The 11,713-nt window shown below is 39.4% G+C and overlaps 1 protein-coding gene across 1 annotated transcript; it reads right to left on the bottom strand.

Annotated features, from left to right (window-relative positions):
• Positions 1-9,640: 9,640 nt before the first annotated feature.
• On the bottom strand, positions 9,641-9,934 carry LOC119528232 (opsin-3-like; the record flags this gene model as incomplete). Its single annotated transcript, XM_037828855.1, has 1 exon — positions 9,641-9,934. A coding segment is annotated over exon 1 (294 nt), but the record flags the coding sequence as incomplete, so codon positions are not given.
• Between the last annotated feature and the right edge of the window lie 1,779 nt (positions 9,935-11,713).

Below are 11,713 nucleotides of genomic sequence, written 5' to 3'. Positions count from 1 at the left end.
ATCAATTTGAACAAAAATGACACTGTGACAGTAACTAAATCCAACTCCACTGAATTATGAACCTTGATAAGTAATATAAATTAACTAAAGAGATAGGTATCCTGATATAAAAACCAGGATTCACTGTAATCTCCTTAATTGTGTTAAGGGGATTAAACAATTAAGACTGAAGTTTTCCCTGCAGTATTTAAATGCCTCTTTAACTTGTTTTCCAATGGTTTAATAATCACTGATCTAGTCACTCCTATGAACATATCCAAAACTGAGTAGTCAGATTTCCTTACCAACCATGTTCATCTCCTTTTATCTGTTTCTCCTAGAAACGTTGTCAGCCTTGACCTAGTAACCATCATCTGTCGTCCTCTCCAACCCCACATTTGGCTGGTCATTGATCCTTTCAATTCTACCTCCTACTTGCTTCTTTAATGTTTCCCCAAATACCCAATCCTACTGCCACTTCATTTTTATGAGAACGGTTGGAATGCTTTCCTAAATGGTGTTTCTGCTGTCTAGCATGGTTACATTAAGTAGATTCAATTACATTTGTGTCCCAGAAATATCTTTAAAAGAGAAGTTGTATCCCACCTTTTTTTCACTCCCATATGTGTAATCCCCAATTCTCCTGCCGATGGAACTTTCTATAGTTCAGTGAACCACAGCCAAGCAATAAAAAAGTGATGTATGTATGTGTGCTTGGGTATGTTTACACGAGCAAAGGTAAGGATGTGGAAGGATATGTGCCAATTTGGGTGCCTTAGGGGGGTGCAATTGAAAGACACTAGGATGCTACTTCATAAATATTTGAAATATTTCACTGTTAACAAAGTGAAAAAAAGCCTTTTGAAGATGCTCTGGTAACTGATATTCCTATGACAGTTTTAACACTGCTTCAAAACCAAGGTATGGTGCCAATGTCTTAAACACTGTCTGTACAGCAAGGTGAGCAGATAATTGTTGGTTGAAAGCCAGGCAAAGTCAACTCACAGTGGAGTTTTCCTTAGGACAAAAGTACAACTTCATGAACTGTGCAAGCTGGCTTGGATTTAAGGAGAGTCAAGCTACTGAATATCCCAGGATGATTTTATATTTGTATTTATACATATCTTACATATACCTATATATGATTATATTTTGCACATATTTACACATTTGCAATCATGTAAATTGGTTTCTTTACAATTTAAATAAAATGATACTTGCAAATACATATATAAACTTCTAATGTCAATATTTAAAATTTTATTTTAGTTTCTACTAAAGCTTTCTAAAGGGAAGATCACACTGTAATTTTCAAACTATGTTACTTCATTTGGCACTATTATCTTATAGGTCAATTAGTGGGGGGATTGAGGATTATACATCTAGGAGGGAAAAATGGTGGAACACAACTTCTTCTATTAAGGATATGTCTGGGATACAACAGTAATCAAATCTATTTATAGGGTATAATTTTAGTGTACTTATATATATTTAATTTGTTCAGAACAAAATTGCATTTCTTAGTTCAAGCCAAAATGTTGAAGATAATTAATTGTGTATGTGAACATTCGTTCATGAACATACATGTATTGTTCACATGTATTATGAGTATTGTTAAAAATAACTGCATCCATGTTTGTTTTCCTTTTTGTTTTATGCTACAGAATATTTAACGACTAATTGATTCCACAGAATTCGTTTAATCTTCTATGGCCTCAATAATATTTTCCAACCAAGTTGAACACAATTAAGGAGTTTACAGTTAATCATGAATTTGTTGAGTTTTGAAAACTTAAGAAGTCACCAATTCGGGAGGCGGGGCAAGATGGCAGACTGGTGAGCTGTAAGTTTTAGTTACTCCTCCAGGAAAGTAGGTAAAAAGCCAGGAACTGCGTGGACTGGACACCACAGAGCAATCTGACTTTGGGCATACTTCATACAACACTCATGAAAACGTGGAACTGCTGAGATCAGCGAAATCTGTAAGTTTTTGCGGCCAGGGGACCCGCGCCCCTCCCTGCCAGGCTCAGTCCCGGGGGAGGAGGGGCTGTCAGCTCCGGGAAGGAGAAGGGAGAACTGCAGTGGCTGCTCTTAGCGAAAACTCATTCTACTGATTCAAACTCCAACCATAGATAGACTGAGACCAGACACCAGAGACTCTGAGAGCAGCCAGCCCAGCAGAGAGGAGACAGGCATAGAAAAAAAACAACACGAAAAACTCCAAAATAAAAGCAGAGGATTTTTGGAGTTCTGGTGAACACAGAAAGGGGAAGGGAGGAGCTCAGGCCTTGAGGCGCATATGCAAATCCCGAAGCAAAGCTGATCTCTCTGCCCTGTGCACCTTTCCTTAATGGCCCTGGTTGCTTTGTCTATTAGCATTTCAATAACCCATTAGATCTCTGAGGAGGGCCGTTTTTTTTTTTTTTTTTTTTTTTTAAATCCTTTTTGCTTTTTCTAAAACAATTACTCTAAGAAGCTCAATACAGAAAGCTTCAAAGAATTGCAGTTTGGGCACGTCAAGTCAAGAGCAGAACTAAGAGAGCTCTGAGACAAAAGGCAATAATCCAGTGGCTGAGAAAATTCACTAAACAACACAACTTCCCAAGAAAAGGGGGGTGTCCGCTCACAGCCACCATCCTGGTGGACAGGAAACACTCCTGCCCATCGCCAGCCCCATAGCCCAGAGCTGCCCCAGACAACCCAGTGTGACGGAAGTGCTTCAAATAACAGGCACACACCACAAAACTGGGTGTGGACATTAGCCTTCCCTGCAACCTCAGCTGAATGTCCCAGAGCTGGGAAGGTGGAGCAGTGTGAATTAACAAAGCCCCATTCAGCCATCATTTGAGCAGACTGGGAGCCTCCCTACACAGCCCAGCAGCCCAGAACTGCCCTGGGGGGACGGCACTCACCTGTGACATAGCACAGTCATCCCTCAACAGAGGACCCGGGGTGCACAGCCTGGAAGAGGGGCCCACTTGCAAGTCTCAGGAGCCATACGCCAATACCAAAGACTTGTGGGTCAGTGGCAGAGACAAACTGTGGCAGGACTGAACTGAAGGATTAGACTATTGCAGCAGCTTTAAAACTCTAGGATCATCAGGGAGATTTGATTGTTAGGGCCACCCCCCCTCCCCGACTGCCCAGAAACACGCCCCACATACAGGGCAGGCAACACCAACTACACACGCAAGCTTGGTACACCAATTGGGCCCCACAAGACTCACTCCCCCACTCACCAAAAAGGCTAAGCAGGGGAGATCTGGCTTGTGGAGAACAGGTGGCTCGTGGACGCCACCTGCTGGTTAGTTAGAGAAAGTGTACTCCACGAAGCTGTAGATCTGATAAATTAGAGATAAGGACTTCAATAGGTCTACAAACCCTAAAAGAACCCTATCAAGTTCAGCAAATGCCACGAGGCCAAAAACAACAGAAAATTATAAAGCATATGAAAAAACCAGACGATATGGATAACCCAAGCCCAAGCACCCAAATCAAAATACCAGAAGAGACACAGCACCTAGAGCAGCTACTCAAAGAACTAAAGATGAACAATGAGACCATAGTACGGGATATGAAGGAAATCAAGAAGACCCTAGAAGAGCATAAAGAAGACATTGCAAGACTAAATAAAAAAATGGATGATCTTATGGAAATTAAAGAAACTGTTGACCAAATTAAAAAGATTCTGGACACTCATAGTACAAGACTAGAGGAAGTTGAACAACGAATCAGTGACCTGGAAGATGACAGAATGGAAAATGAAAGCATAAAAGAAAGAATGGGGAAAAAAATTGAAAAACTCGAAATGGACCTCAGGGATATGATAGATAATATGAAACGTCCGAATATAAGACTCATTGGTGTCCCAGAAGGGGAAGAAAAGGGTAAAGGTCTAGGAAGAGTATTCAAAGAAATTGTTGGGGAAAACTTCCCAAATCTTCTAAACAACATAAATACACAAATCATAAATGCTCAGCGAACTCCAAATAGAATAAATCCAAAAAAACCCACTCCGAGACATATACTGATCACACTATCAAACATAGAAGAGAAGGAGCAAGTTCTGAAAGCAGCAAGAGAAAAGCAATTCACCACATACAAAGGAAACAGCATAAGACTAAGTAGTGACTACTCAGCAGCCACCATGGAGGCGAGAAGGCAGTGGCACGATATATTTAAAATTCTGAGTGAGAGGAATTTCCAGCCAAGAATACTTTATCCAGCAAAGCTCTCCTTCAAATTTGAGGGAGAGCTTAAATTTTTCACAGACAAACAAATGCTGAGAGAATTTGCTAACAAGAGACCTGCCCTACTGGAGATACTAAAGGGAGCCCTACAGACAGAGAAACAAAGACAGGACAGAGAGACTTGGAGAAAGGTTCAGTACTAAAGAGATTCGGTATGGGTACAATAAAGGATATTAATAGAGAGAGGGAAAAATATGGCAAACATAATCCAAAGGATAAGATGGCCGATTCAAGAAATGCCTTCACGGTTTTAACGTTGAATGTAAATGGATTAAACTCCCCAATTAAAAGATATAGATTCGCAGAATGGATCAAAAAAAATGAACCATCAATATGTTGCATACAAGAGACTCATCTTAGACACAGGGACACAAAGAAACTGAAAGTGAAAGGATGGAAAAAAATATTTCATGCAAGCTACAGCCAAAAGAAAGCAGGTGTAGCAATATTAATCTCAGATAAAATAGACTTCAAATGCAGGGATGTTTTGAGAGACAAAGAAGGCCACTACATACTAATAAAAGGGGCAATTCAGCAAGAAGAATTAACAATCGTAAATGTCTATGCACCCAATCAAGGTGCCACAAAATACATGAGAGAAACACTGGCAAAACTAAAGGAAGCAATTGATGTTTCCACAATAATTGTGGGAGACTTCAACACATCACTCTCTCCTATAGATAGATCAACCAGACAGAAGACCAATAAGGAAATTGAAAACCTAAACAATCTGATAAATGAATTAGATTTAACAGACATATACAGGACATTACATCCCAAATCACCAGGATACACATACTTTTCTAGTGCTCACGGAACTTTCTCCAGAATAGATCATATGCTGGGACATAAAACAAGCCTCAATAAATTTAAAAAGATTGAAATTATTCAAAGCACATTCTCTGACCACAATGGAATACAATTAGAAGTCAATAACCATCAGAGACTTAGAAAATTCACAAATACCTGGAGGTTAAACAACACACTCCTAAACAATCAGTGGGTTAAAGAAGAAATAGCAAGAGAAATTGCTAAATATATAGAGACGAATAAAAATGAGAACACAACATACCAAAACCTATGGGATGCAGCAAAAGCAGTGCTAAGGGGGAAATTTATAGCACTAAACGCATATATTAAAAAGGAAGAAAGAGCCAAAATCAAAGAACTAATGGATCAACTGAAGAAGCTAGAAAATGAACAGCAAACCAATCCTAAACCAAGTAGAAGAAAAGAAATAACAAGGATTAAAGCAGAAATAAATGACATAGAGAACAAAAAAACAATAGAGAGGATAAATATCACCAAAAGTTGGTTCTTTGAGAAGATCAACAAGATTGACAAGCCCCTAGCTAGACTGACAAAATCAAAAAGAGAGAAGACCCATAGAAACAAAATAATGAATGAAAAAGGTGACATAACTGCAGATCCTGAAGAAATTAAAAAAATTATAAGAGGATATTATGAACAACTGTATGGCAACAAACTGGATAACGTAGAAGAAATGGACAATTTCCTGGAAACATATGAACAACCTAGACTGACCAGAGAAGAAATAGAAGACCTCAACCAACCCATCACAAGCAAAGAGATCCAATCAGTCATCAAAAATCTTCCCACAAATAAATGCCCAGTGCCAGATGGCTTCACAGGGGAATTCTACCAAACTTTCCAGAAAGAACTGACACCAATCTTACTCAAACTCTTTCAAAACATTGAAAAAAATGGAACACTACCTAACTCATTTTATGAAGCTAACATCAATCTAATACCAAAACCAGGCAAAGATGCTACAAAAAAGGAAAACTACCGGCCAATCTCCCTAATGAATATAGATGCAAAAATCCTCAACAAAATACTTGCAAATCGAATCCAAAGACACATTAAAAAAATCATACACCATGACCAAGTGGGGTTCATTCCAGGCATGCAAGGATGGTTCAACATAAGAAAAACAATCAATGTATTACAACACATTAAAAACTCGAAAGGGAAAAATCAATTGATCATCTCAATAGATGCTGAAAAAGCATTTGACAAAATCCAACATCCCTTTTTGATAAAAACACTTCAAAAGGTAGGAATTGAAGGAAACTTCCTCAACATGATAAAGAGCATATATGAAAAACCCACAGCCAGCATAGTACTCAATGGTGAGAGACTGAAAGCCTTCCCTCTAAGATCAGGAACAAGACAAGGATGCTCGCTGTCACCACTGTTATTCAACATTGTGCTGGAAGTGCTAGCCAGGGCAATCCGGCAAGACAAAGAAATAAAAGGCATCCAAATTGGAAAAGAAGAAGTAAAACTGTCATTGTTTGCAGATGATATGATCTTATATCTAGAAAACCCTGAGAAATCAATGATACACCTACTAGAGCTAATAAACAAATTTAGCAAAGTAGCGGGATACAAGATTAATGCACATAAGTCAGTAATGTTTCTATATGCTAGAAATGAACAAACTGAAGAGACACTCAAGAAAAAGATACCATTTTCAATAGCAACTAAAAAAATCAAGCACCTAGGAATAAATTTAACCAAAGATGTAAAAGACCTATACAAAGAAAACTACATAACTCTACTAAAAGAAATAGAAGGGGACCTTAAAAGATGGAAAAATATTCCATGTTCATGGATAGGAAGGCTAAATGTCATTAAGATGTCAATTCTACCCAAACTCATCTACAGATTCAATGCAATCCCAATCAAAATTCCAACAACCTACTTTGCAGACTTGGAAAAGCTAGTTATCAAATTTATTTGGAAAGGGAAGAAGCCTCGAATTGCTAAAGACACTCTAAAAAAGAAAAACAAAGTGGGAGGACTTACACTCCCTGACTTTGAAGCTTATTATAAAGCCACAGTTGCCAAGACAGCATGGTACTGGCACAAAGATAGACAGATAGATCAATGGAATCGAATTGAGAATTCGGAGATAGACCCTCAGATCTATGGCCGACTGATCTTTGATAAGGCCCCCAAAGTCACCGAACTGAGCCATAATGGTCTTTTCAACAAATGGGGCTGGGAGAGTTGGATATCCATATCCAAAAGAATGAAAGAGGACCCCTACCTCACCCCCTACACAAAAATTAACTCAAAATGGACCAAAGATCTCAATATAAAAGAAAGTACCATTAAACTCCTAGAAGATAATGTAGGAAAACATCTTCAAGACCTTGTATTAGGAGGCCACTTCCTAGACTTTACACCCAAAGCACAAGCAACAAAAGAGAAAATAGATAAATGGGAACTCCTCAAGGTTAGAAGTTTCTGCACCTCAAAGGAATTTCTCAAAAAGGTAAAGAGGCAGCCAACTCAATGGGAAAAAATTTTTGGAAACCATGTATCTGACAAAAGACTGATATCTTGCATATACAAAGAAATCCTACAACTCAATGACAATAGTACAGACAGCCCAATTATAAAATGGGCAAAAGATATGAAAAGACAGTTCTCTGAAGAGGAAATACAAATGGCCAAGAAACACATGAAAAAATGTTCAGCTTCACTAGCTATTAGAGAGATGCAAATTAAGACCACAATGAGATACCATCTAACACCGGTTAGAATGGCTGCCATTAAACAAACAGGAAACTACAAATGCTGGAGGGGATGTGGAGAAATTGGAACTCTTATTCATTGTTGGTGGGACTGTATAATGGTTCAGCCACTCTGGAAGTCAGTCTGGCAGTTCCTTAGAAAACTAGATATAGAGCTACCATTCGATCCAGCGATTGCACTTCTCGGTATATACCCGGAAGATCGGAAAGCAGTGACACGAACAGATATCTGCACGCCAATGTTCATAGCAGCATTATTCACAATTGCCAAGAGATGGAAACAACCCAAATGTCCTTCAACAGATGAGTGGATAAATAAAATGTGGTATATACACACGATGGAATACTACGCGGCAGTAAGAAGGAACGATCTGGTGAAACATATGACAACATGGATGAACCTTGAAGACATAATGCTGAGCGAAATAAGCCAGGCACAAAAAGAGAAATATTATATGCTACCACTAATGTGAACTTTGAAAAATGTAAAACAAATGGTTTATAATGTAGAATGTAGGGGAACTAGCAGTAGAGAGCAATTAAGGAAGGGGGAACAATAATCCAAGAAGAACAGATAAGCTATTTAACGTTCTGGGGATGCCCAGAAATGACTATGGTCTGTTAATTTCTGATGGATGTAGTAGGAACGAGTTCACTGAAATGTTGCTATATTATGTAACTTTCTTGGGGTAAAGTAGGAACATGTTGGAAGTTAAGCAGTTATCTTAGGTTAGTTGTCTTTTTCTTACTCCCTTGTTATGGTCTCTTTGAAATGTTCTTTTATTGTATGTTTGTTTTCTTTTTAACTTTTTTTTTCATACAGTTGATTTAAAAAAGACGGGAAAGTTAAAAAAAAAAAGAAAAAAGAAAAAAGACAAACAAGGAAAAAAAAAAAAAAAAAGATGTAGTGCCCCCTTGAGGAGCCTGTGGAGAATGCAGGGGTATTCGCCTACCCCACCTCCATGGTTGCTAACATGACCACAGACATAGGGGGCTGGTGGTTTGATGGGTTGAGCCCTCTACCATAAGTTTTACCCTTGGGAAGACGGTTGCTGCAAAGGAGAGGCTAGGCCTCCCTGTATTTGTGCCTAAGAGTCTCCTCCTGAATGCCTCTTTGTTGCTCAGATGTGGCCCTCTCTCTGGCTAAGCCAACTTGAAAGGTGAAATCACTGCCCTCCCCCCTACGTGGGATCAGACACCCAGGGAAGTGAATCTCCCTGGCAACGTGGAATATGACTCCCGGGGAGGAATGTAGACCCGGCATCGTGGGATGGAGAACATCTTCTTGACCAAAAGGGGGATGTGAAAGGAAATGAAATAAGCTTCAGTGGCAGAGAGATTCCAAAACCAGCCGAGAGATCACTCTGGTGGGCACTCTTACGCACACTTTAGACAACCTTTTTTAGGTTCTAAAGAATTGGGGTAGCTGGTGGTGGATACCTGAAACTATTAAACTACAACCCAGAACCCATGAATCTCGAAGACAGTTGTATAAAAATGTAGCTTATGAGGGGTGACAGTGGGATTGGGAATGCCATAAGGACCAAACTCCACTTTGTCTAGTTTATGGATGGATGTGTAGAAAAGTAGGGGAAGGAAACAAACAGACAAAGGTACCCAGTGTTCTTTTTTACTTCAATTGCTCTTTTTCACTCTAATTATTATTCTTGTTATTTTTGTGTGTGTGCTAATGAAGGTGTCAGGGATTGATTTAGGTGATGAATGTACAACTATGTAATGGTACTGTAAACAATCGAAAGTACAATTTGTTTTGTATGACTGTGTGGTATGTGAATATATCTCAATAAAATGATGATAAAAAAAAAAAAAAAAAAAAAAAAAGAAAGTAAAGGTGACTCCGAAGAGGGACACCAGCAGGTCGCTGAAGCTGATGCTGACCAGGAAGAGGTGGGTGGGAGTACGGAGCCGCTGGAACCTGTAGTACAGGATGAGCACGAGCACGTTGTTGCCAGCACCCAGCAGTCCGATGGAGCAGATCAGGCCCGGTAGGCGCTCGTAGGTGCCGGGGCTGAAGAGGGGCGCGGGGCTGAGCGTCCCCATCGGCCCCGGTCCCTCGGCGCCTGCGCCCCCGCCGCCCTCCCAGTAGTCTCTGCCGCTGCTCCGGTTTCCGGAGTACATTGCCCGGCGCCAGCGCGGTAGGCGGGCGGCGGCGCTCAGCGCTCACCACGGCCCACGGCGTGCTCCGCACTGGGTGGGGCTCCAGCTCCCGCGCGGGCTGGAGCCATCCTACGCCGCCAAGACCGCGAGGCGTCGCGCGAACGGCCTCAGCAGCCCCTTCCGCCAGGCACGTTCTCGTCACAAGTCTTACTGGAAACTACCACCGTTTAAAAGATACATTCAGTCCCCAAAATTTAAATAAATATTATAGCAAGTAAAAGACTTCACCCTTCTTTTTTTTACAGCATCTTTAGCTTTGTGGGGGAGGGGTAAAAGAAAGGATTGATACTGCTGAATATAGAGACAAGTACAAAATATACAAAAACAAAAGCAAACAAAAAAACCATGGGGAACTCTGCAATAAGCATTTCAAAGTCAGAACCTGTGATCAAGCGGAGTGAAAAAAAAGAATGTTGTGTGAATGGTCACTGTGTACAACATTGTCACTCTCAGCAGCTTCCTGACTACTTCAGACACTGTTACTTGGTGGAACAAAATATTAACATGCCAGAAAAAAATTACATGAACCAATCAAATCCTGTGAACAAGCTAACCTATGTTACGTAAATGAGTTATATTGCAGAAGAGTTATTTGGTACAACATTTTTGTACATATTATGTTTCAGTTACTAAATTGTCTTTTTATTTGGGTTAGCAATAACGAAAGCTGTTATTATGCTATAATTGTCAGCTAAGATTATATTTCTACTGTTATTTAAAGGACTATAGAGCCTCCAATAACCATCAAACTTTCTAAGAGTGGTGCACTACTCTTTAACACATTGCCATAATCATTTTTGGCAAGACCATCGTTTTTATCAATTTGTCTTTGATGATTTAGAACTACACTGTTCAACAGACACATGTGACTACTGAGAACTTGAAATGTGGCTTGTCAAAATTAAGGTGCATTGTGGTTGTAAAATACACTGGATTTTGCAGACTCAGCACCAAAAGAATGTAAAACATTTCAGTTTTTTTTACATTTTGACTATGAATTGAAATGATAATATTTTGATCATATTGGATTAAGGAAAATTTATTATTAAAATGCATTTCCACCTGAAAAAAAAAAAAAAAAAAAAAGAAGTCACCAATTCATAAGGAAAAAAATAGACATCAATATGAAATATTGTAAGGTGTGAAGTATCTTTTAATTTCAAACTTCAGAGAATGCTTGGGTATTAAGAAGATGGTCAGATTTGACATCTTATTGTTAACTGTCCCAATGCAAAAGAATTTCTGAGGTATTGAGCACTAGACAAATGGAACTCAAAATCAGCAGAACCGTATTTGGTTTTTGGCCTTACTTTTCCCTTTTTCACTCAGATTTAGCTCTGGAAAGAGCCTCTGAGTTCACTTAGAACCACCTTCTTATTTTACAAACAGAGAAAACAGTCTCAGTGAAGAGAGGTAATTGTTAAACATTATAGTTAGGTCACACAGATCACAGAATAGAACCCAGGTTTTCTATATCCCTGAGCTAGTGTTTTTCACACTTTTTACCAGTCTTCCTCTCCTTAATTTTTTTTGAGTTAACAGTAACTTATTTTCTTTTCAGTGTTAGAAAGTAAATGAGAAGATAAGTAGGGCATTCCCTACTTCCTGCCTATCAAGGATATAGAGAGTGATTGAAGCCCTATTTTCAGTTATGCTTACTGTGACAGTTAATTTTCTGGGTCAATTTGGCTCAGTTATGGTGTCCAATTGTTTGGACAAGCAATGGCCCGCTTGTTACTG

This window comes from Choloepus didactylus, chromosome 2 (assembly GCF_015220235.1).
Source record: "Choloepus didactylus isolate mChoDid1 chromosome 2, mChoDid1.pri, whole genome shotgun sequence".
In the NCBI taxonomy this organism is placed as follows: domain Eukaryota; kingdom Metazoa; phylum Chordata; class Mammalia; order Pilosa; family Megalonychidae; genus Choloepus; species Choloepus didactylus.
The sequence above is the reverse complement of the archived record's forward strand: the minus strand, read 5'-3'. Positions and strand labels throughout refer to the sequence as shown.